At 48.7% G+C, this 26,065-nt stretch overlaps 1 protein-coding gene across 1 annotated transcript; it reads right to left on the reverse strand.

Annotated features, from left to right (window-relative positions):
• Positions 1 to 1,855: 1,855 nt before the first annotated feature.
• Otud3 (OTU deubiquitinase 3) lies at positions 1,856 to 24,380 on the reverse strand. Its single transcript, XM_055611332.1, has 8 exons — positions 24,098 to 24,380; positions 19,746 to 19,894; positions 15,346 to 15,458; positions 12,070 to 12,192; positions 8,583 to 8,714; positions 8,094 to 8,190; positions 7,281 to 7,462; positions 1,856 to 6,516 (listed from the first exon to the last, which is right to left on the reverse strand). The coding sequence occupies exons 1-8, from the start codon at positions 24,313 to 24,315 to the stop codon at positions 6,340 to 6,342; spliced, it is 1,191 nt and encodes a 396-aa protein (XP_055467307.1). The 5' UTR covers positions 24,316 to 24,380; the 3' UTR covers positions 1,856 to 6,339.
• Between the last annotated feature and the right edge of the window lie 1,685 nt (positions 24,381 to 26,065).

Below are 26,065 nucleotides of genomic sequence, written 5' to 3' on the forward strand. Positions count from 1 at the left end.
CTCGTTTTTTTACAGGATGATCCGCTTCAGGTGGCAGCCTCCGAGGAGACACTCACTCTCATCCTGTGGGTGGTTCGTCCTGCCCGATTTGTTCTTCCAGGAATTCAGGGTGACTGACTGTAGGTTTAGGACAATGGCTTTTTGTGCTTTTGGTCTTGAAGGGAGATGAGGCAGGTTCAGGCAGACAAACACACCTTAGAAACTGACTGGCCCATGTAGGCATCTGAGCCAGAGTAAAGGTGACAGACAACAAATGAAGGCAGGGATGCCAGGTTTTCAGTTGCCTGTGAGCTCAAGCTTGGAGTCAGCACCTCTCAGCAAAGGCAGTTTCTATGAAACGCCTGCTTCAGTTGGAACCATCTGTGGGAAGGGGCTCACAGTTGGTAAACACTGCCCTGGTTCACTTGACCAGCCCCTTGGCTCCTTGCCATGTGGTCAAGAGCTTACATGGATGCCTCTTTGAGCTCAATGCCTTTGCGCTGATGTCCCCAGAGGCAAGGAGGTGAAGCTGCCAGAGATGCTGTGGAAGTTCTGGAGGGCTGCTACCTGCCATGTCCCCAGGACAGTGCAGAAGAGACAAGTCCACCCACCCAGCAGCCCAGCTGGACTCCTTTGTGAGGAAGCTCAGCATTGCTCTAACGAGAGGCCTTAATGAAGTGTTTTCAAGTCTCCCTCCCCCCTGCTCTAGGTAAACCCAACCCTAAGGGCAGGACTTTCCCAACTCAGGGCTGTTTATGCTGGTCCTTTGCTGCAGAGCATCTTCCAGAGTGCTGCACCTAACTCCCCTCTCATGCACTGACCACTAAGCTTCCCTTGACTTCTCTGAATTCCTGGACCAACTGCTCAGCCTTTCTTTAGGTCACCTTTTGCGTGTCTGGGTTCCTTTGTTGCTTCGTTTTCTGAGGCGTGCCTCATGTAGCCCAGGCAGACCTCAGCTTTACAATTTAGCCAAGAATACCTTGAACTTCTGCTTTTCCTGGGATGGATGTATGTACATGACTCTATGTATATGGTGCTGAGGATGGGACCCAGGGCTTTGTGCATTCAAAGCAGGCACACAGCCCACAGAGCTGCATCTCTGTGTATTCTTTTGGGTCACAGCTGTGTGTCTGTCTTCATCACTACAGCGGAAGCCTTTGGTAAACAGGGTCCCCAGCCGTATCCAAAGACCTAAAGTACCTGTAAGATGGAATCTCAGATGTTTGGGTGGGTAAACAAACTACATACGAGCAATACCCAAATCCCTCCGCCGCACTCAGGCCGCTTTCAGACAAGGCGCAAAGCAATTTCAGACAAAGGCGCAGAGCCAGAATCTCTGAAGCAGGTGACCTGGCCTCTATCCTCTTCAACCAAAAAGTGCTCAGTGTGCATCAGTGCCGTCTGAGGGCATCCACTTCCCAAAGCTGTGCCAGTAAAACTGGATCAGAGTAGGGCAGTGTGTGAGTGTTGACAAGGCAAGTGTTGTAATACCCTCTAGAGGGAGCCATGCTGGTGGTGCCCTGCAGGGTAATTCTCAAGGTGGCAGATGACGGGAAGACTGCTAGACGCGTTACAAGGTGCCGGGCAGGTCTTAACAATGGTCTGCCTGGTCACGAGACAGCATCCACGTTGCCTCTGCCAGGTCCCAGACGACTACCCAGCCAGAATACTGAGTCTAAGCACCTCCAATCTCCCATACAAGTCCCGGAAGGGACACATCCCGGCATTCTTTCTCAGCCCCTCTCCGTTTCCCAGGTGGTGGTCAGGTATAGGCGAGAACAATCCGAGCCAACAAAGTAGCTCAGTGGTAGAGTACATGCCTAGAACATCCACTCCCAGGCAGCAAGCAAGCAAAGAAAAACAAACTGACCTGAACTTTGCTTTTGAACTAGAATTTATTGGTGTATAAAACCCATTTCAAAGATAGAGCGGCATGTCTTCGCGGCTCCTATTGCACCAAGTGTTGAAGATTAAAAACACAAAAATATTTGGTTCTTAAAACACTGCAAATAGCCAAGTACAGTACTTTGGTAAATAAAAAATAAAATGACTCAGAAGAACACAATCTGTGAAAAGAGACAGCCTAGGGCAAATGGGCTCAAGAACCTGAATATGGTTATTTCTCACCACTACGCTCCCTAGCTAAGGCAGACTTGCTAAATCTAGGGGTCATGACCCCACGGAGACCTTAGACGTCTCTAGACCGAAGCTAGAACAAGTACAGTGTAGTTAGAAAGAAGGCGGACACACTGGCCCTCTTTCTAGGGGGACAGACACACCAGCATTGTGACCGAGAAGGGGAGTAGGGTGGTGAGTGCTGAGCCTAACTCAAGGTCCTTATCTCCCCTTGTCTGAGCTTAGTGCAAGTAAGGGAAGCTGGGAGGGTAACCGCCATGGAAAAAACGAACCACTAAGAATAGGAAGACATGGAGAGCCCCACGCCAGCAGGGCTAAGGTTTCAACAGGCTCTATCAGGGATCAGAGCAGAGGCGGAAGGCCGATGAGCTTCACTGACTGCCATGGAGGCTGAAACAGGGGCCTGAAGCACGCTCCTGTGCAAGGATCAGAGCCCAGAGGTATCTATCTGTGCTCGGGACAGAGCAAAGGAGCCCTGGATCACAGGTACGGCCTGCTTACTGTAAACTCACTGTGCAAGTGGTAACTGTGCAGAGGCCACCAGCCTTCTCCAGGAACCGTGAGACTCTAGAAAGAACTGACTGAACAAACTGTCAGAAGTTCCCCTGGGACAGAGGGCCAGGCTATCACAGCACACAGCTCTCAAAGTGCAGGGGGCCACACACACCGCCCTCCCACTTATGACAGAGGCCTGGCATTGCCTCCATTCAGCAGTCAACTGTTAGAACCCAAACATGCAGCTCTACCTTCAACTCAAGGATTCCAGGCATTCCAGGACACGGAAAATGCTCCTGTGGGAGCGCCTCTTGGACTGCTGGGGGCAGCAGGTGTGAGCAACACTCACCCTTCAAGGAGAAGGAGGCACAGAGCAGGTAAAGGGAATGACACAACTGAAGCCCTGGCCCTGGCCGGGCCCAGAGGTAAGGGTGAGAAGCTGCAAGCCCACGCAGGGCTCCAGAAGGGATGCAAAGGCCACAACTCTCAGGAGGTTCCTCCTCTTTGTGCTCACACATCCTCTGCTTGAGGGGACGGAGTCCACTATCTGGGGACCTGGGCTTCCTCTACCCAGCTGGACGTCTGAGCTGAACATTTCAGAGGTAAAATAAGGGCACTCTATGTTGTCCTGGTAAAACCCAGGTGGACAGCAGTTTCTCAGAGTGAAACTGACTGCAAGGCCTCACTGTGAGCGCAGTCCACTGGCACACTCCGCCCGACTCTACCTGATAACCTGAGCCTGCCGCCAGCCCTGCTGCAGCAGCTCCACTTTGCCGGTCCCCAGCGGGGTGAGGCACTGTACCTGCGCTACAGAAAGGTTCCCCACTGAGCCCACTCCAGCTGCCCTGCAAGGTCAGCCCAGTTCACTTTCACAATCAAATTAGGGCCGGAGTGTTTTCGGAGCTCACAGAAGAAACCACAGGCAACCCTGGTTGGCATTTAGAGTCTTCGTGCTGCCACAATTCCTGCCTGACTTTGCTCCCTGAGGGCAAATGTTCCTGTAGAAAACCCAAATGAACATCTGTATTCTCAGCACTGTCTCCTGGTAGGCTATACCATCTGGAGGTATGGACCATGTTAATTCATCTGCCTACAGTGCAAAAGGGTTGCCAACAATTTTTTTATTTTATTTTAGCCTTAAATTATTCTTAAAATCTAGGAAACCTTTCTACACAGTTTATAAGGCCATGAAGCTCCGTGGCTTTTCTTTGTGGCCTCATGATGAGCTACCATGCTCAGGCAGCAGCCAAGACTCAGCCAGAAGGCTAACAGGTTCCCTTCCCTTCCCAGGGCAGCTCCTCTGAGACTACCTGGACTGGAGGAACAGTGTTAACTGTCGTCACCTCAAAGCTCGCGAGCTGGGCCTCACCCTAGCTGCCAATGAGGTAACTGTCAGGTGCCCACTAACGTGGTAATGCCTACAGACCATCCACCTCTCACTCGGTGAACCTGAGGTAGTGAGGTCCACAGCCCGAGACTGAGCTGGGCAACACGCTGAAGCTGGGTGCAGACACCCCACTTCCAATAACCAGCATGTTAAAGAAACACACATCAACTGACACCGGAGAGCTGGATGGTGACAAGAGAAACTTGCTTAGACGAAACTGCTGTGTTCCAGAAGGCAGGAGTTACTGCCAGAGGCAGGTAACTCAGAACTAAATGCAAATTTGTAAAGAAAAGCATTCTGTATGAGCAGCTCTGACACCCAAGAGGCCGGAGGCACCTTCCTCAGCTAGGTCAACTGCAGCTTTGCGAGTGCCTGTAGGCTGCTGAGAGCTAGCCAGAGCTTGGACTTTTAAGTACTAGGGATGGACAGGACTTCCCACGACCAGGCATGCATCACTGAACACTCTACCCCAGCCTGCCACCTCTGACTTCCAACCCTGAGGTTTTGGTAAACAACCCTGACCTTTCTGCAAGGTCCTGGCATTCTGTGGTCAAGCAGTACAAAACAGAGAGCAGAGAGCTTCCATTCATGCCCTGCCCTGGTGATCTCAGAGAACACTGGCTCCCAGAGGCAGCCCCACTCCTGTCCCTTGGAGCACAGCAGCCACTGCCCTCCCTTACTGAGACTGAAGCCTGAGTCTCTAGCTGAGGAGAAAAAAAATGCCATGTAGTTTGCAAATCTGCACTACACTGCAATGTCCTGTACACAGGAAGCAACACAGCGTCCTGGGAGAGATTCCAGGAGACTTCTGTGTTCCAAACACAAAGTCCCAAAGCCAAACTAATGGAAAATTAAAGGACATCATTAAACTGAAGAACTAAGCAGCCTGCTGATAAGACAACTGGATGAATCCGTGACCTGCCCAGACAGTGCAGTCTGTGTCTAGATATTTTTGTAATTTTTTTTGCCTCTATTGACAACAAATGATTTATCTTTTGACTCAGAATACAGGATTAGTCCAAATACTGGGTTCCAAGAGGGCAACGATTTTAGTCATGATTGTTCACCCCACACATGACAGTTTAAAGCTAGCATCCACATAACCTGTCTGGGGAACAGCGCCTCTCCTTCCCTGCCAGCTGGCTGAGCCACATCCCGTCTCCCCAGCCACTGCTGTACTGTTTAAAATACCAAATAAGGCTTAAATTTAAAAAAAAAAAAAAAATCAGGATACATGTTGTAAGCTCCCCACAACCATAGGTGCGGAGTGAAATGGGGCCTTTTATTCTAACCCTGGCTAACCTGGAACTTACTACACAGCCCAGGCTGACCTCTGGAATCCTGCCTCCGCTTGAGTGCTGGGATTATAGGCTTGGCTCCAGCCACCATGGCTGCTATGTTATGGGATTTCATTCCATTTTCACATGTTAAGAAAACGTACAACCTGTACGATCAAACAAGCAGATATTTCTCTGTAGGCATCTTCCTGAGTCTAGCATAGCAAAAGAAAAATATAGAGTTACTCAAAATTCAAGCAAGAAAAACTATTCCTATACACTGCTCCCACAGAAGTCTTTAGATCCTTCCAGGGAAAAACCTAAGAGGCCCCCAGATCCCCCTGCACATCCGGGCTCAGGGGGGTGCCACGAGCAGTGCCACGCCATCTCCTAACTGTCCAGAAAAACATCCTAAATACCACTGCGCTGTGGGGGCTCCCAGCAAAACCCAGAGCTCACCCACAGCCAGGCACATCCACCACACTCTGAAGAAGGGAGGGGCAGTCACACTCTCCGAGATAAAACCAGAGACAGGAAGAAGGGAGAGGGACCTGATGTCTCTGACCACTGTGAGCCACCCACCCACCCATAGCACTGACATGTCTGAGTGACCTGTACTGGAAGCAAAGCAAATCTTAACATGCTCCTAAGCTGGTTAACCAGGATGTTCATCCCTGCTTGAAAATGAGAGAGAAACAAAGGAAGTTGTCAGTGTGGTTTTCTAATGATTGTGCAAACGACTTCAAGAATGAATGCAGCAAACCCACCGCACACGGCAAGAGCTTCGAATCCCCTCGATCAGACACAGGGCAAATAAAGCCTCCCTACCCCATGACCTGTCTATGACTCAGTATTTTGTTTGTGCTCCTGAAGGTGAATGGCATCACCATACTGTCACACAACAAAATACTGACAAACAAAGCTCAGGACAGAAAGAGGCAGCCTGAGGAACACTGACTCCTGTGGGCTCGTGTGCCGGCGCTGTCAGTTGTCCCATTGTCAGAGGACAGCCAGCCGGGAAGCCTTGTCTGCAGCATTCGGCCTCCACCTCTCAGGGCCTGGGAGTCAGATGTTCAGAGCAGCAAAGGTCTTCACCAAGGTGACCTGCGTGTTCACCTCTGCTTCGCTTCTGCTGGCGTCCCTGTGGCTGTTTCTGTTCTCCAGGGCTTTGTGGCGGTGCCTCTCCTCCTGGCGTTTCTTCTTCTCTAGTCGCTGCTGCTCCCTCCGCTGCTTGTTTGTAACCTGGAATAGAAGCCATGTGGGTCACTATTGCTGTAAGATTCTGGGCCCAGATGGTTTTCTGCAAGAGGAATCATTTCTTTTCCGTCACTGTTCAAATAGTCTTCCCTTCCTGAAGCATCAAATAAAATCAATCCAAATGACCCACAAAGACAGTGGCCCTAGTCCAGCAGCTGACGGATGTCGCAGAGTTCTGGAGATACTTTCCTGTCATTTAAGACTCTAGATGATGGCAATAAAGTTCTCAGATTGTGGCATCATTTTCTGCACTTTAGTGACATACTAGCTCAGAACATGCCTTTAAGACGAGTTCCAAACTGAGTAAGCTGATGACATCATGTGCACTTGGAGTCGGGGCAGGGGTGGAGGTGCACATCCGACAAGTTACCGCGAGCCTCACGCACATCTAGAGACACGCCCCACACCTTTCACCTGGAACTTCACTCAAGAAAATCATGCCAAGCCCAAAGATTTACACACAAAGTCCTTTACTACAGACGATGCAAAGACACCCTGCCGCCCTCAACAGCAGCATCGAATGGAAGGAGGCAGCTGCGCATCTGTCCGGAGGGGCTATGAGCAGGTGGCTGCACCCTCCTATTGTGACTGTGGGACAAGCAGGGTCTTCATGCTGCGTCTCAGTGTGCCTCTGTGTGCCTGTCCCCAGATGCTCGGCAGTAACCAGAAAAATGCACCCTAGGGTGAAAGTCAGCTTCTCACCCCTGCTACAGAATTCCCACAGGGCCCTTGCTTCCCCACCCCCATACCTTGGGGAGCTGGCTTCTGGTTGCTTTGTTTTCTTCACTAGGGCTGGCCCGAGCCTTACTGTTTTCCGTCCTGCCTTCATTTCCACCCTGACTTCCAAAGAGTTTGGAGCCGCTGCCTGCCTCCTCACATGAAGGGCCACACTGCTTCACCTGGTCATCAGGCTCAAGGTTCTCCACTTCGTCTTCCAAAGAAAGGCATTTTGTTAAAACCAAGAACCCAGCAGTTACACAGAGCAACTGCAGTTAAATGACTTCAAGATCACCCAGGTCCCCAGATCCCGGTCATTTTCAAAGCCAGGTTCCTTGAGGTGGAATTCCACTCTCAGGTCAGTGGTCAGGAAGGCTGCGGGAGGAGCGTGAAAACCCCTGGCTGGCTGCAAGGCTCACAGCCAACCTTCTCTAGCAGAGTACTGGGATTACAGGCGGGCACCACCCTGCCCGGCTTGGATGAACTTTTTAAAGATGATTTTTAGGGACAAAGCATTCATTTGTATCCCAAATCTAGAAACAAAACATGACCTAACCCTACACTGTGCAATACAGCGGCTGCTAAGATTTAAGCTAATTTAATGAAAACTCACTTAAAACGCAGGCCCAACCTCATCCCAAATGCGAGCATCTCACTACTCTGCGCAGCACAGGCACTGGGCAGTGCTGCTTGTTGTCCGGATTGGTGGGCGCTCACAGCACTTGAAGGGGACAGATGGACAGAGAGGACACTGCAGCAGTGGCGGAGATCTATGAACAGCAGCTTGAGGGGAGCCAGTGGCATAACTACTTGAAGCTTATTTAATGTCTGAGGCAAAGACTTACTGTTTCTTTTGCCTTGGTTCATCTGAAGCACAGCAATTACTGCAGATTCGATATTGTAATTTTCAGCTTCCAGGTTCTGAACTATCAAATTAAAATCCTACCAAAGAAACAGAGAAACACTTGAGACGCTGGATGTGTCGTGCTCCTGAGCTCTGATTCATCAGTCTGATATTCACAAACCTAGAACACAGGAATTGACAGAGTTCCAAGACCTCATCCACTGAAAACATCAAGTTCAAACAAGGCAGTAGCCATTTCAGTGCTTTTTCTTTATAAAACTAGGCCTTTACTAGGGCAAATCCCTCTCAGGTTAACCCACTCTGTAGGATTGTGAGCATTAAAGGGTAAAATCCAGCAAACAAGAGAAATGAATTAACAGCTCTCACTCTCTTGGGCCTCTGGCAGGACAGCTCTGGCAGACAGAACCTGCTGTAAGGCATGGCATTGAGCCTCCAGCTGTGAGCCATGGCTGTAGGGCAAGATACTAACTGAGCATCCAGTTGCATTGACAACTTTCTGGACAGCATCTTCCACTTCATCTCTCAGGCCATCTTCAAAGTCCACCCTTTTTGTCTTGATTTTTTCTTTTTTACTTGTTCCATCTTGATGAAGCATTTGGAACTAAAAGAAACAGCATAGGAACCATGGCTCCAGCAAATTCCATTTGACTCTCCAACACAGGAAGACAGCTGAACCACAAAGCATCCAAACCCAGGAGGAAGCATTCTAGAGGCAATCCGAAGAGACCAGCAATGGCTACATTCGTCCACACAGTGAGGATGCACACAGGCTGGGAGGAACCACCCAGGAACAGCAGCCCCAAGGCACCTGAGGTCCTTGGGCAGCAGCAGCTGGACAGGGACAGCAAAGCCTGACAGCACACATGTGTCTCTGCTTGCTGAATACAGAGGACTGTCCCTAAACCCTCGTCTGTTGAGCTCCTGAACTTATAATGCCAGCCTTGAGAGACACACGTATTCAGCTCTCACCTGGCTGCCACACTCTCTGATTATCAGCAAGCTCTGAGCCAACAGACATGGTCAGGGAACCTGGGGTGTCCAGCTGCAGCAGATGCTACGTGTGAAGTGAGTCACTCTGTGGTAGGTGGGTCTTGGTGCTTAAGAGAAAGAATTCTACAAGATGTCTGGGTGTGCCAAGAGGTATCACCTGTATGCTAACCAGCTAGGAAACATGAACAGAAAAAGCTCCACTTCTTGTAACAGGAATAAAAATACAAAATATCTAATAATAAAAATCAAGGGGGCTGGAGAGATGGCTCAGTGGCTAAGAGCACTGTCTGCTCTTCCAATTGACCCGGGTTCAATTCCCAGCACCAACATGGCAGCTTACAACTGTAATGCTCACAATTGTCTGTAATGCCAATTCCAAGGGATCTGACATCTTTACACTAAAACACATAAAATAAAAATTAAATTAAAAAAAAATTAAAAAAAATCAAGAAAAAAATAAGCCAGCTGTGCCTGAAGAAACTCCCACGGATCTCACATACACTGACAAAGCTTACCAGGTCCTAGCTAGGACCACTTAAAATTCATACAGATGGTAATTTTCCTTTAATCTATTAATCTAGCAAGATTCCAATTAAGGGCCTGAGAATGTAGTTCACTTGGTAGAATAGTTGTCCAGCATATACAAAGCCCTGGGTTCAAACCTTAGCACAGCATAGAGCAGGCATGGGGGCAAGTGTCTATAACCTGAGCATGTGAGAGGCAGAAGCTGGAGGGTCAGAGGTTCATATCCTCAACTACATATGAAATTGAAGGTCAGCCTGGGCTACATGAGACTGCCTTAAAAAAAAAAAAAAAAAAAAAAGCAGAAGGCTTAACAATTAAGAGCACTGATTGTTCTTCCAGAGGACCCAGATTCAGTTTCCAGCACCCACATGGTAGCTCACAACCATATGTAACTTCCATTCCAGGGAATCAAGGGCACCAGGCATGCACATGGTACAGACATATACACTCAGGCAAAACAGCCATACACACAGAATGAAAACAAAGAAAAAGGGAGAGGTGAGAGGAGCTAGAGAGACGGCTTCACAGGTTCCCAGGATGCACTCTGGATGGCTCACGGTCCTGAGGCTCTGACACCCTCTCTGACTACCTTAAGCACTCTTACTCGGGCATACATACACACACACAGATCCACACACAGCACATAATTTAAGACAAACGCTTAAATTATCTTTAAAAAGATTCCAATTAGGAAAAAAAAAAGCCAGTTTTAAAAGCAAAACAGAAAATCATAAAAACAAAATTAGTAAGTGAAAAAATTGCACCAGATTTTACAGCAGACTCGTGCTAATTAAAACAGCAGGACATCAACACACAGAGGCCAGTGGAGCAGAAGCCAGCAGCTAAAGGGAGACACAAACCCATATGGGACTAAGCAGGAAGGAAACACACACAGCGCAAAGACAGTCTGGCTGCATCTGGTCAGCACATAAATAAGCCGGGCCATCACCCTACACCCTCACCAACATAAATCCCGAACAGAGACTAGATTTCATATAGAAACAAAGAGGCGGCAGGTGTAGGGACCCACCTCTGCAGTCCTTGCTATAGGAGACACATATGTCTCTACTATACAAGGCAAGAGGTTCACAGCAAGTTCAAAGTCAGCCTGGAGCAATCCACGGAGACCTTGCCTCAAAAAACTAAAAGTGAAAACTAAAGATAAATAAAAACAAAAATGTAACTAAGCCAGGCATGGTGGAGGAAGTCTTTAATCCCAGCCCTTGGCAGGCACAGGCAGGTGGATCTGTGAGTGTTAGGCCAGTCTGGTGTACACTGTAAGTTCCAGGACAGCCAGGACTAAATAGAGAGATTCTGTCTCAAAAGATCAAACCGGATCAAAGCAAAAAATGTAATTATAAAAGTAACATGTAACAATGGAGCCACATGGCAGAATATCATGCAGCCTTCAAAAAGATGCAGGAAGTCTTTTGTGTACTGCTATGAATTAAACTCCAAGACACAGTAAATTTAAAGGCCACCATGCATAAAGGATCTGAGCACTTACAAGATGCTACAATTTGGGCTGAAGGAAGTATAAAAATAGCAGACATGGGTTGGAGATGGTGTGGTCACTATGAGTGCTCCCTGGATTTGGGTCCTAGCAATAATAAGCTAAAGGTGGCCTGGGGCCCAGCTGCAATCCCAGTGCTGTGGAGGACGGAGACCAGAGGACTGCTGGGTCACACGGGCTCCCAGTCAGCCAAAAACAAGCACACACACAAAAATCCCTCGAAAGTTTCAGAATCAAAGAGAACCTGCCTCAAAAGGGTAAGGCAGGGTTGACAGGAGACCCGATGCCACCTCCGGCTTCTGTATGCACATACAGACAGTGCACCAATATACTCATGAGCACATCAGCCACACTCACCAAGGGGAGGCAGGAAACAAAGCTACACAGATATCACAATCTCCACACATCCTAATGACTAACATGAAATCTACTGAGATGGGAGCAACAGAATTTGCTTTTGTGTAGCTGTTTTTATGTGCTTTTTACTTTTCTTTTTAACCTTCTGCGTAGTTTCCAAATTTCAGATAATGGGCATGGATTGATTGTTAAACATAAAATTAATTTTTAAAATTCAGACAGAATACATCTAACCACAAATGCCTGCTGGGGGAGTAAAGGCACAACAAGCATTTGTCTCTCACCTCACTACAATGTAAGAAATATGTTTAGTTTTTTACATTTGTGTGTGTGTGCGCGCTCACACCCATGCCATGACCCTTGTGTGCGTATCAGAAGACATCTTGTGGGAGCTGGCTCTCTCCTTCCACCATGCGGTTGTTTGTCAGGCTAGGCAGCCAGTGCCTTTGCCGGCTGAAATATTTTAACAATCGGAGCCACAGCTCCCTGATGGCAACAGCAGCTCAAGGACGCAGCTCTGCACCTGCTTCCTACAGGCCTGAAAGCAGAGGAGCTGGGCGGCGTCACTCACATCGGTCTGGAGATGAGCTGGCGCTTCTGAGTTGTCATTGATCCTCCGGACGCTGTCATAGTGCTCACCGTACCGGTAGGCGATGTGGAGCTCCCTCACATTGCCTTTGTCCGTACCCCGAATCTGCAGGCACAAAAGAGGACCTGGAGGGTGGGCCTGTGGGGAGTCTGGGGCCTGGCCAGGAAGCCAGGCCAGCTGCCCTACAAAGACAGACTGCGACTCTGGGTAGGACATGCCAGTCTCTGAGCTCTCTCCTTCCCAGGCTTATAGGCCTCCATGTGCCTATGCAGCATTTGCCAATATGAAAATTAATCCATATGGAAGTGCATAAAAGCCAGGGGCAGGCCTGCAATTAAGTCAGATAAAATTAAGTTCCTAGCCTCTCAAGTGCAGAGGCTCATTCCAACGGAAAGATCCAGGCACACACCCAGATTTGTTAGGCCTGAAGCTCAAACAATTTGAGGAGTATCCTTGAAAAACAGAAGTAAAATGTCAAGTATAAGATTTCTAGACCCTCTTGAAGACCTTAAAATGGAACCATGCAAACAGGCCTGGCATGGGTCATTAACTATAATAAATTCACCTCCCCTTCCCGTCAATCTCAAGGAGACTTGGAAGCAGCAACAATCTCAAAACCTGTCACCCGGACCAGTTCCAAGACAAAATGCTGCAGAGTAAAACCAGGCTGGCCTACCACATGGTCTGCGCACTCGCCGACAGGTATTACACTTCACCCACACCCTGGGACATGACAAGAACCAAAGCCTAAAATCATGCCAAAAAACAGACAAAACTTGAAGCACTGGGCTTGGTAGTTTCCTCCCACAACACCCACGCCGCAGAAACGAAAGTGATTCCGATTCTGCCCCTCGGTAACTGTGCTTCCGTTAAAACTCCGACATTAGCTCTCCTGGCTTTTAATACCGGTCCCAGGAAATTTGAGGTGACCATTAACTTAAACAGTCATCAAGGTCCAAAAGCAGCAAGTCCTTGGGAGCACCCAACCCCATACAGGAAGAGCACAAGCTTGTGTAATGGGATGCCGAGCTCGGGAAGGCGGTGAGCCTAGACGGATACACAGCACAGCTGCAGCACTGTGTCTCCCAGAAAGAAGTGCTTCACTGACAGAGGAAGTGCTTCACTCTGTCTTCAGGTGACAAAGTTCCTAAAGCACTTACATTCTTACTAACAAGGCATGCGTATTATGAATAGAAATTAACTAGAAGAGTCACCAAAATTACTAGGCAGCCACATTCACAGGCTGCTACATAACAGGCCTGTCGCTTGCTGCACTATACATGGAGACCACTCACAGGAGCACACACCAATGCAGGAGACAATGCAGGTTTCGGTCTCCATGCTGAGTCTCAGCCAACTCATCACTAATGCTCAGAACCGTGATGCTCCACCAAGCAGAGGAGAGCTGATGCGAATACAGTGAAATACACACTTCCATTGTTTTGAAAGTCACAGACCAGAGCACTGCAGAAACAGACTTGAAGAGATGTGAGAATCAGGTAGTTGAGGAATGTCACGGTTATCTCAGGGAAAGCAGCGGATGGCCACGTCTCTGGCGTGGGTTTCTCCTAGCTAGGCTCCTCACACTGTGTACTCAAGTGTCCTGACAACTCTGCCTACCAAGTGTGCTAATGACAAACACCAAAACTGGAGGTAACTATGTTCTCAGCCAGCAGAGCAAGCTTACGAGCACCCACCAAAAACAGGGTCCCCTCTCTGCCATCAGGACACCTGGCAACACCGGGCCAAGGACATGGATCCTGGTTCCCTCCTGCTCACAGCATCCCTGAAGTGGATGTTCTCACCAGCCCGGCCAGCATCTGCTTTACTCTGTTCTTGTGTAAATCTGTTCAAAGGACACTGTGCCAGGTACAAAAGGCTACAGGCTTCCACTTGTGACAGAAAGGCCCAGCCGTGAGGAAGACAATCGGGCAGTGGGTCCCGGGGGTTGGGAAGGAGATGGGAAGACAGTGACTGCTCAGAGCGGGCACCGACTTCTTGGTGGAGTGGAGCTACCAGATGCTGATGGTGGTATTTCGCCACAGCACTGAACTACAAGCCAGAAGAGAGTGAATTCTGCTATGAGTAGGTTATATTTCTAGAACCTGGATCCTCCTTCTAAAAGAAAAGAGGACAGGCCACCACTAAGGGAATTACAAAATAGTGCTTGCAGGCAGCACACCTATGAGACAGTAATGTGTGCAGTGGGGTGTGTGTGTGTGTGTGTGTGTGTGTGTGTGTGTGTGTGTGTGTGTGTGGTGTGAGTGAATTCATGCAGATGTGTTTACAACGTACTGTAAAAACACTGTGACGCACCCTCCAGCTACATGCCCACGTGGGGGAACTGGCGGACACACTCTAGAAGTGTTAACAGTCACAATTCTGTCAGTGTGACTCTCAAGCTCTTACCATAGGGGCTTTCCTGAGTTTTCTGATTTTCTTCAATTAAAACACCTTATCTTTCCAGTTAAGAAAAGGTTCAAAGTGGTGAAGTAGAACAGCGGGTCAGTGAGGGCATGTGCCTTGCTGGAGTGATCCACAAATGACACAAAGCCTCTGAATTCTGGGAGAATGAATGAGGAGGGGGGTGCGCACTCAGCCAGTGACCTTTGACCGCCCATGCTCTAGAATGTTGGGTTTGATGGGCTGACAGATGAAATTAATGCAGCATGCAAAGAGAGGGCGAAGGAGCTAAAGGGACCCTTTGCAGCGGAGGGGGTAGCGTGTCTCGGCCTGGAGCGAACATCTGCTATAATATAAAATCTTTATTGTAGAAAAAAAAACAAAACACAGAAATAAAGCTGAATAAAAGCAGCACTCTGCCGTTCAGGAAACACTTTTTAGTCATTACGGTGAATATAGTCATTATGATAAACTTTATGACGCTTCTCTACTCCTAAAATACACACAAATCACAGGGGAGTGGACATACTTCAAAGCTACAATTTGTGTGTTCTAAACATTTATATTCTAAAATAATTTAATAGAATCATCTGAAGGATTTCCAATTAGGTTCCGTCCCCAAATTACCCACTTAGCTGACTGCTGAGTAACATCTCCAGCATCATAAATACCTCGAACTCATTCTCCAGATTCCATTTGCACCCAGCTAGGAGGTAGTTCCAAATACCACAAGATCCCATCTTTGGGCTCACGGCCCAAGCTACTCTCTGGAGTTCAGCATCACAGCTGAACCCGATCATCTAAGGATCGTCCCCAAAGCTAACTTACGGGTAAATGCCTACACAGGTGACCTACCTGCCACAAAGGGGCATTAAGCTGATGGATCACCACATTCAACTGACGGTTTCTTGCAAAGGCTACAATTGCATCATTGCCAGCAAAAGTACCAGGCTTTGCCAAACTGGCCACTGCATGGAAACAGGAAAGAAAAATGAAGTGTTTATGATGGCAAGTGCAAATGCAAACATGGTTGGGATTTACGTAGCTGCAGCAGTGAGAAGCAAGAACATGCACCCGCATAGTCCAACTGTTGGTCTAGGAAGTCAGAGGTGAACAAATGCAGGGGTGCTTGCTACAAGAAGGATCTGCTGACTAATCCCTCAGGAAACGCCGCGTGCTTCTAATCTGCCCAGCTGTATGAGAGACACGGAGCGTGCAACGACGGAGTAAGGGCAGCGGCTCACGTTAATGGACACTACATGCGCGTGTCAGGCAGGGCTCGGACCATTTCTCAGAACTGTCAGTTTAACCATCACAGCAGTGCTCTGGAAGGATTATCACACTTGTCACTAGAAAAATGAACAGACTGAGGTGAGACCACAGAGCCTGACATGGTGAGCTGAGCTTTCATGCCAGCAGCTGACTCCACAGCCCTGGCTTGGGCTACTCTGTCACTCCGCCCTGGAGATTATAATCAGAATAATATTGGCAATGCTGATTACTGATAAATGCTTCAGCAAAGGGCAGCTCTGGCCTTTACCCCAGGCTCCTGCAAAGTAACCTCCAATCCTTGGGAATTTCTAAAAGAGAAAAGCGAGTCTCTCTCTTTTGTGATGGCTCTACACTAAAGCTGCTGAGAAACAATACAGCAGCCATGAGCTACCACTAAAAAAAAGAAGAAGAAAAAAAAGAAACCACCTCTGACTCTGAAGCTGGAGTGAGCAGCTTCCCCGCTGACAACACTCTGTGCACAGTAGCTCAGAAATGCCATGAGCATAAATCTTCCGCAGGACAAAGCAGCATTGTGCTTGCACTGGACCGTGATGGATTGAGTCTCCGGCTGGTTCACTGTGGTCTGTTCCCTTCCCCCACAAAACCATAGCTGGCAGGAGAGCTCCTGCGAATGGGGGGGGGGGGGGGGTCAGAGATGAGGAAAACTTTGCACAGCTGTGCTCTCAAACCCTAGCTTCATGTCAGAAACACGAGCATTCGTGTGTGTGTGTGTGTGTGTGCGTGTGCATGTGCGTGTGTAGGGGGTGGAAGATGATGAGTATCACATGAACTGCTAGCCTGAAACTACTAAACTCATGCTCCAAGGCCAAGCAGGAGTTAAAAGGAGCAATGGATGATATTGCAAACAGAACAAGAGACACTGTGGACAGCACTGAATGGCAGGAACCTAAACCGCAGAGAGAGAGGGAGGAAACATGGTGAGAAATGGAGAGAGGACAGAAATTAAAAATCACAGGTCCTGCAGGGCTATAAGAGGCTCAGTCCTCAGAACGGTGGGAACCAGAAACAGATTTTGAAGGAAAACAAACTTGTATCACAACTCTGACTGTGCTGTAGAACACACTGAAGAGATCCAGGGGCCATAAGGCCAGTCCACCCTGCACTGAGGACACCTGTGAAAATGGCTACCACACCTGAGTTTCACAAGTGTGTTCCAGTTTCATTCTGTTGCTGTGACAAACTCAGTGGCCAAAAGCAACTTGGAGGAGGAAAGTGCTATTTCATCTTACCCATCTAGGTCAGTCCATTACTGGAGGAACCTAGAGGCCAGCTCAGGAAAAAAGAAGCTTGCTGGCTCATCTCTGAGCCTATGCTTAGCTAGCTCTTACACAGCTCTGAATCAGCAGCCTAGGGATAAAGCCACCCACAGTGGGCTGGGCCTCCTATATCAATTAGCAATCAAGACAATCCCCAATAGACATGTGCACAGGCCTGCTGAATAGAGGCAATCTCTCAACTGAGGTTAGATGGAATATCTGTTCCCAGGTGACTCTAGGTTATGTCAAGTTGACAATAACAACTGACCCGAACAGGTGGTAAGAAGAGAAAACCTGCTGAGGAAATGGGGGAAGAGGCAATGAATAACGAATGGGTAAGTAGGAGGAGGCAGGGAGATGAAGCATCATGAACAGCAAGAGTTCTGATCTGGACATCTGTACAAATGGGGAGAGAGAGTGGTGATTCTGCCAAGCCACAGTCTAGAGGGTGAGAATAAACCTGAAAATAAAGCCTACTGCCAAGGTCCTCACCACATGCATTCATTAATTCAGCAAATACTTCATGAATGCCGCTAAGTGTCAGGTGTGGCTGGATCCGGAACAAAGGCATGACACCATGTCCCTGAGAAACTTAAGGCATTAAAGGCCCATAAGTGTGGTTAAGAGAGATAAAGACAATGGGCCTGACCTTCAACACAGGAGAACACAGGCTCCCCACTGTTTTCCCTTTCTGCTCTGGAGTCAAAGCCATTTGTCACCTCTTTGATGCTTTATAGTGCTCAGCCATGCAGTGACATTTCAAGAGAACAGCTTTCCCCTGCTCAACTAAAGTGACTTCACATCAGCAACTGAAGCTTTGCACTCCCTGTTCTGATCCACTTCTACACCCCAAATCCATTATAAGACCTTCCCTGAGGATGTTCAAGTGGAATTCAGACCAAATTTCATACAACGTTACACTGAAAAGTGTTTTACTTAAACAAGGCTGGCTTCAGACTCCTGAGTGCTAGGACACGAGTGCACCTGCACACTCAGAAACATGATTTGTGTATAAACAACACAAAGCTCCAAAATCTGACACACACACACACACACACACACACACACACACACAAACATGTAAATGCTAACTGCCTGCTTGAAAATCGATCCCAGGAAGAGGGCCACCAGAACTCAGTGACAGGTACAGACTACCTACCCAGAGCTCCATATACACTGGGGTCACAGACAGTGTCCCCAGACATGCCCTCCCTCTGTCCTCCATGCTTAGAGATATTGTTAAGCAGGAACTTCAACTCCCTGGTCTCCTCATGAGTAAACTCCTCCAGCTGCTCTAGGACTGGCCCCTTCACATTGCTCTCAGAACTGCCAAGATGGACAGCCTCCTCACCAGCCTCTGCACCTAGACTTGCTCTCCTCCAGTCTCAATGTGGCCCCACACTGTCATCAAAACAGACTATGCTGCCTGCTCCTGGTAAGACACAGATGTAAGCCCGGAGTGGGGTTGCAGGCTGTGGGTGGGGAAGCAGCTCAGTTGGTAGAATGCTTGCATGGCGTGCAGGAGGCTGTGAGTCCCATCCATGGCATCCCATAAACTGGGTGTGGCGGAACATTTGGGAGGATCAAAACGTCAGGCTACGCACACACTCAAAATTAAAAGAAAAAAGGCATCTATAAAACATACATTTGTCAGTGCCTGGGATAATAACAGATTCTTAGCAATTATTTGTCAAAACTAATATTGGAAGTTTATATATATTTCTGATAGATTTTTGTCAAATTAAATTACAACTAATTAGAATGATTAAAACTAAAACCAATGACTTGCCTCAAAAAAGGGGCGGGAGAGGGTTGTATTTAGGCTTTTGGTGAGCTGTTAACATGGGCTTACTGGCTTCATTTCTCTAGTTATAAATACATGATTACTTGAATATGACACTACCCACAGCCCCATCGCCCTCAGACAGCTAACTCAGGAAGAATTTAAGTTTATTATCTAATTTAATCTTCACCAAGAAAAAATCCTTTCAGGTGCTTTAATATCTTCTTTTTACAAAAATTTTAAAAGCAGGCTAGAGAGATGGCTCAGAGGTTAAGAGCACTGGCTGTACTTCCAAAGGTCCTGAGTTCAATACCCAGCAACCACATGGTGGCTCACAACCATCTAAAATGAGATCTGGTGCCCTCTTCTGGCCTGCAGGCACACATGCAGATAAAATACTGTATAAATAATAACTAAATAATTTTTTTTTTTTAATTTAAAAGCAAGGGGGAAAAAAAAGACCCATCAAAAACAGCTAAAGTGCTTTCCATGCCTGCACCGTGCCCACGCGTTGTGGACTGCTTGAAAGGCAGACTCCATAGTACACACTAGCTTACAGCCTATCTCTCCGCCCGCTGGTAAGAGGTCACAGAGTCTGGCCAATCATCATGGCTCCTGTTTCTTTTTCTTTTCTTCGGGAGGTGACAATGTTGAGTGAGGATCAAGCCCAAGGGAGACAAGCACCCTCCCTGAGCCACACCCCTAACTACCAACACCATCACTTGTATTCAGGGAGACCTACCTCAAAATCTAAGCATTCCTCGGCTGCACAGTTTGGGCTTATCAGACTATGCAAATAAGTGTTTGCTAAGTAAATGAATGGCCTAATTTACCTAAGCAAACCCTGGCAGTAGGGGCAGGTGCTGGGGGGCTGATTGCCCAGCAGGACTCCTGAAGGACCCAAGGTCCCACAGTGAACCTACCATGCTTCTCAAAAGGAATGTCATCTTCCACGAAGGGCTCGAAATCTTCGCGCTGCCTTATCATGTAGTCCACCGTCTCCTGCCGGTGCTTGAGATGGTTCCGAGAATGACCCTCCAACTGATCGCCCAGAGCTCTGAACAGGCAGTTGCTGTCAAAACAAAGATGCTGCTCAAGATCTGTCAAAAAACAGACTTAGTTCATCTAACATGCCTGGCTGTCCTCAAAGGAGCTCGGGGAGGGGACACCTCGGCTCTTCATAGCAGACGCTGTGGGGAGGGCTCTAGGACAGACCGAGCCAGCTTCATCAGCACACACTTGAGGGGCAGCAAATAGGATTCTTGTCCCGGCTTACCAGCTGACTGGCTCAAAAATTACTCAAATTACTCAGGGAGTCTCAGTTGGTTCAATGGTGGAGTTGATAACCAGCGCCTTAATCCAGGGCACAGGCCTCACAAACCACTCCAAGCCTAAGATCAAAAACTCCCAAAATGATGTCACAGCTATCGATACCTTCCTGGACCAAGCCTCACTAAAACTGCCCAGACAGGACACCACTCATTCAGTACATAAGCCACAGCAGCTTACGAAGCTGCTAAAACACAGAGGTCTGTGCCACGTCTGAGAGCAGAGGAGGAAGCATCCTGACAGTTATGCCATGGAAAGGCATGAGCCCTTGCCTGCTCACCTTGGCACGAGGGAACAATGCCACTGTTAAGCACCTTGTTTGTTTTCTAAAATTAAAATGCTAGAAATATAGCTGGCAAGATGGCCAGTGGGTAAAGCGTTGGGTCCAAGATGCAAACCTGGGCAACCTGGCTCCAGTCATGATTCTTCCAATCACCAGAATATTAGCTGCAGTTACCCCATGTACAAGTAATATTCTTTTCATTTGCCATACTTTATTTGAGCCCACTAAAAACAAGTCAAAAACAAAAACAAAACAAAACAACACTGCAATTACTTGATTTTCTGATGGGGCTACAAGGCAGTGACACAAGAAACATTAACAAACAGTACAGTGGCCTGGGTTCCCTTAGGAAGCCCTGAAAACACTGCAGATGCTACTGAGCACAGCATCACAGCCCTAGGGGCCTCCCAGAGTTTCGGCTGCTCCCCAGAGTTCACGCTCTCACCACTTCAGGGCAGCTGGGCTACTTGGGTGCCGACACCATGGACACCTGAGGCCACTCTGTCAGAAGGAATGTCCTGCTCTCTGCCAGTCCTTAGAGCATCCTCAGGCTCTGTCCACCAGATGCCACGACCGCACCACCTCCCTCCTCACCAGCTGTGACAACCAACAATGTCCCCAGACAGTCCCAACTGTCCCCTGGGAGGCAAAACCATCCTTGCTTGAGAACCACTGCACTTTAGGGATGCACAGATGGAAGGTCGTGCATTCGCGTTCAGAAAAACAACCAATTACAGAATGCTATATAAGGAGCATGCCTACAGCAAGTCGCCATCTTGGGCCAGAACAGAAAGAGAGGAAATGGTAACTATTTTTATATTAGCAAAGCTTCACTATACTTTACCCCGCTACTAGTCAACAAATATTAATGCATAAAATAATCTGTTAGCTGGGCAGTGGTGGAGCATGCCCTTAATGCCAGCACTCGGGAAGTAGAAGCAGGTGGATCTCTGAGTTCCAGGCCAGCCTGGTCTACAGAGTGAGTTCCAGAACAGCCAGGGCTACACATAAAACCCCCCATCTAATTTAAAAAAGGAAAAAAAGGGGGGGGGGGGAGGAAAAGAAAGGAAGGAAGGAAGGAAAGAGGAAGGAGGAAGGAAGGAAGGAGGAAGGAAGGAAGGAGGAAGGAAGGAAGGAAGGCAGACTCTCACAATCTGTGGTACTTCCCAAACCACCACTCCATGGGAAACAGCACTCTGCAGTGATGGAGGACAGCAGCACAACACTAGAACAGCTGAGCCAGCCCTTCAAATGTCGCCCAAGCAAAGGTTTGTATACGGCAGGAGGCTAGCTTCATGAAGCTGCCCAAGAACAGACTGGGAACTAAGGCGGCCTCTGCCCCTCACTTCCTAGAACTACTCTTTTAAACCGTGCCCCCCTCCCACTGCACAACTCAAAGCTATCGGACTCCGTGCTCAAGCATGGCTCCTTCTGTGAGGCATCTTGCACGTGGAAGACACAGACTCCTTGCTGGCTTCATAAGAAAAGGTCTCCACTTCCCTCTCAACAGCACCACTATGATGAGTTATGAAGACTACATCCAACTGCTTTCCCGTATCTGCTTCCCAAGTATAGCCCAGAGACAGAGGAAAGAGGGTCTCTGTAAGTTTCAGTTGGTCTACATAGTAATGAGTTCCAGGATAATCAGGGCTACAAAGAAAAACACTGTCAAAAATAAATAAATAAATAGATAGATAGATAGATAAATAAATGATAGATAGATAGATAGATAGATAGATAGATAGATAGATAGATAGATAGATAAATAAGCAAGCAAGCTACTATCTCAAAGCGTGATAACTGACCGGTATGCTTGTGCACTTCTGTTTTAAATTATGAATATAGTAAATATTGAGCTATGGCTCTACAGCACGCATGCGTGGGCTTAATCCTTGGCTGTTTGCTTTTCTAGACAGGGTTTCTCTGTGCAGTCTTGGCTGGCTGTCCTGGAACTCACTCTGTACAGCAGGCTGGCCGGAACTCACAGAGATCCACCTTGCCTCCCAAGTGCTGGGATTAAAGGTACCACTACCCCTCGGTGGTTTTTAAGGATATAAAGGGGGCCCAAAGACCAAAATATACGTGTCCCACTTTTACACACCTCCCTGCCATGAACCCCTCTACGTCTCAGTCACCGTCCTGTTTCCAGAACTCCTTTTTTGGCAATGCCTGAGGATTAACTGAAGAAGTCTGCTATCTTAGGGAAGGAAGGAGAAAGAAAGTATACTCCCAAAGATGCCCAGAACCTCTTGAAAGTCCTCTCACTGTGCGCTGCTGTTCATGAGCGACTGTGGAGTACCTATTTCCCCCCGAATGTATTTAGGACATACAGAAACCATGCCCAGTCTGACAGATACAACCCAACCATTTGCAGAACAGCCACAAGCCTGGCTCCACTGCATTCAATGGATGCTGTTTGTTAGTTTGTTTGTTTGTTTGTTTGTTTGTTTGTTGAGACAAGATTTCTCTGGCTCTATTTGTAAGCCAGGTTGGCCTTGAACTCAGAGAGATCAGCCTGCCTCAGCCTCCCCAGTGCTGAGACCAGGGATTAAAGGGCGATGGCAGCACACCTTTAATTCTAGCACTCTGGAGCCAGAAGCAGACAGATCTCTGAGTTTCAGGTCAGTCTGCTCTACAGAGAGAGTTCTATGACAGCCAGGGGCTACACAGAGAAATCCTGTCTCGAAAAAAAACAACTACAAAAAGTCCTGAATGTCTTCTATAACCCAGGAACTATTCTAGGTGGTGGCTGAATGCAATTAAGTTCTAATTACAACTTAAGCAAAAATACCTACCCAATGTGCCTGAAGCTCTGAAGGCAGGAAAGACAAATGGGGCTAGTTTATTAGGTCTTGATTAGTAAACATCAATATAGTATAAAATGAAGAAGACTATTCTGCAGGGGATGAAAGTGCACACCTTTAATCCCAGGAGACAGCTGTAGTTGAAGGACAAATTCAAACTAAGGCTGTCGAGGTTTCTTTGGCTTTCTTGTTTGTTTGAAGTCCTCTCGAGAACTCTATCGGCCAGGCTGGCTTCAACCTCAGAGCAATCCCCCTGCCTCAGTGCTAGCATTACAAACAGGAGCCACCACATCTAGCTTTGTCTACTCCTTAGCTGTAGTCTATTTACTCTTCTGCAGCTCAACCTGACCACTCATGGAACACTACACCTCGAAGCTGGGTTCCCTTGGATCTGCTAACTCGTTCCTCTCCCCGCCTCTTTACCCTCTTCCTTCTCTCTCCCTACGCTCCTGGACGCACGTCCCCTTTCCGTAAATCCTTTCCCTCACCTTCCTACATCCCTCTTTCCAGCTGTCACCCTTGTTTCGGGTTCCCCAAAGCAGCTGGCCGGGGATTTTCATGTCTTTTGCTTGGGGAACCCAAAGCGTGGGGAGCAAGAAGTGGGGAAGCTGCCTTCAGCTCTCCGCCCGCGTCACCCCTGTGCAGAAGGGGTGGCCCAGCATGACACCGAGAGGAACCTAGGTCCCTTGCCATTCGGCGTCATGACAGCTGCACTTCGAGGTCACCTCTCAGACCTGCCCCGGACCCTCGGGGGACCTGAGACAGCGTTCCACCAGGCTCAGCCCCAGCATCCCCCTCTCGGCGGCGGCTGGCCCTACGCATCCCCAGCGCCGCTCCCCGCACGCCCGACCCGCCTCACCCGTCCCCCGGCACCTCCCGCAGCTTCAGCCCCAGGGCCTGCAGCTGGTTGGCGAAGCTCACAAACTCTTCCTCGCAGCCGCTGCCGCCAGGCTCCGGCCAGTTCCGCCGCTCCTTGGCCAGCGCCCGGCGCGCCGCCCGCTCGTCCCGCTTGCGCTCCGCCTCGGCACGGCGGCCACCGCTGCCCGGCCGGCCCTTCGCCGCTTGCTTCCGGGACATGGCAGCGGCTCACGGCCCGCCGCGGAAGGAGCCGGAGCCGCAGAGCGCGGGGCCGGAGTCTCAGCCTGCCGCCCGGCACTAAGCAACTCCCCACTGCGCCGGCGCGGTCGCCTGGCATCTGGGTCACGTGTCGGTAACCCCGCCCTCCCCCGCCCCCCGGAGGACTGGGGAGGCAGACACCATAGAGAGAGAGAGCTGGGCGAGCTAGAGAAGCACCTGTCTTGGTTGGGTCTCTTCCGCCCCCTCGTGGTGGGTAGTGCCCAGTGAGGCACTCTGGGACCAGAACATCAAGGGACTGAGGATGTTAGAAGAGATAGAGTCAAAAGCAGGTGCAAAAATTCGAAAAAGGGAGGAAATTAAGACGGGTGGCGTGGGGATGTGCTTGCCTAAAATGTGCAAATCCGAGTTCGATTCCACACATGCGCGTGCGTGCACAACCACTTAGGAAGATAGTTCAGTCCATACAGCGCCTGCCCGACAAGCATGAGGACCAGAGTTCGGATCCCTATCATTCACTTTAAGAAGGATGGGCATGTCAGTGAGCCCCAACACCGAGGAAGCAGAGACAGTCCAGGGCAGTCACTGGCCAGCCAGTTCAGCCAATCAGTGAGCTCCAAGTTCAACAAGAGACCCCCGTCACAAGAAATAAGGTAGGCCACGATCTCACTATGGCTATGGTGAGATCAAGTCGACGAGGCCAGTCAACATTCCAACAGGAAGCACTAATTTAGAGTGGGAGGGAGGAGTTGGTGGCCCATAGGATTAAAGGCATTATTTACATGTATGAAATTGTCAAAGAATGAATAAAAGATGCTCTATTTTAGAAGTGAATGGGAGGCTAGAGAGGTGGCACAGTGGTTAGGAGCACTGTAATTCTTACCAGGGACCCGGGTTCAGTTCCCAGAACCCACAGGGTGGTTCACAGCTCTTGGTAACCCCAGTTCCAGGAGATCTGGTGCTCTCTTACAACCTCAGCAAGCACTGCATGCGTCTGGTGTATACACACACACACACACACCACACACACACACACACACACACACATGAGCAAAACACTCACACGCAGGCAAAACACTCATACACATCAAATAAAAATAGGTAAATCTAAAAAAAGAAAAAATTTAGGTAAATCTTTTTAAAAAAGAAATTAAGATGCAGAGCAAAAGAGGGAGACACTGGATGCTGACCTCTGGTCTCCACCTGCATTCCCACACAGGTGCACACACATAAACACAAATGTGAGCCCTCATTGAAAGAGACACTTCCGTGTGGCTCATTTCCCGCCCCCACCCTCCCCGGATTACTGGAACCTCAACCCAAAAGGTTAAGTAACTGTAAGGGCCACACAGTTGAGAAGCCAGGCTTTGCCCTGACGCAAAAACCCAGACGTTTCATTACTCCTGTCCTTCCCCAGTAATCCAAAGTGGAGCAAGCCTTCCTGTCCAATAATCTGGATTCCAACCCAGACTGGCCAATCTAGGTCTGCCTGGACTGAAGCTGTTCCTGGGATGCGCAACTTTCTGTTTCAAACTGATAGTGCTGGGAAAACCAGGACAGTAGTTTGCCCTACGCCATTCCCACTTGATCTGAGAGCTACTACCATCAGTAACATGTCTTTCTTATCCTGGCCCCTCTCATCTTGCCCTCTCTCCACAATAATGTCACTAGCTTCTCTTCTATCCAAGTGAGATCTTCCATTACCTGTCCTGGGACCACTAGGCAGGCATGGGAGCTCGGGCTTAGAGCCCCC

The sequence above is a fragment of the Psammomys obesus genome, unplaced genomic scaffold, assembly GCF_907164565.1.
Source record: "Psammomys obesus unplaced genomic scaffold, mPsaObe1.curated_primary_1811, whole genome shotgun sequence".
Lineage (NCBI taxonomy): Eukaryota > Metazoa > Chordata > Mammalia > Rodentia > Muridae > Psammomys > Psammomys obesus.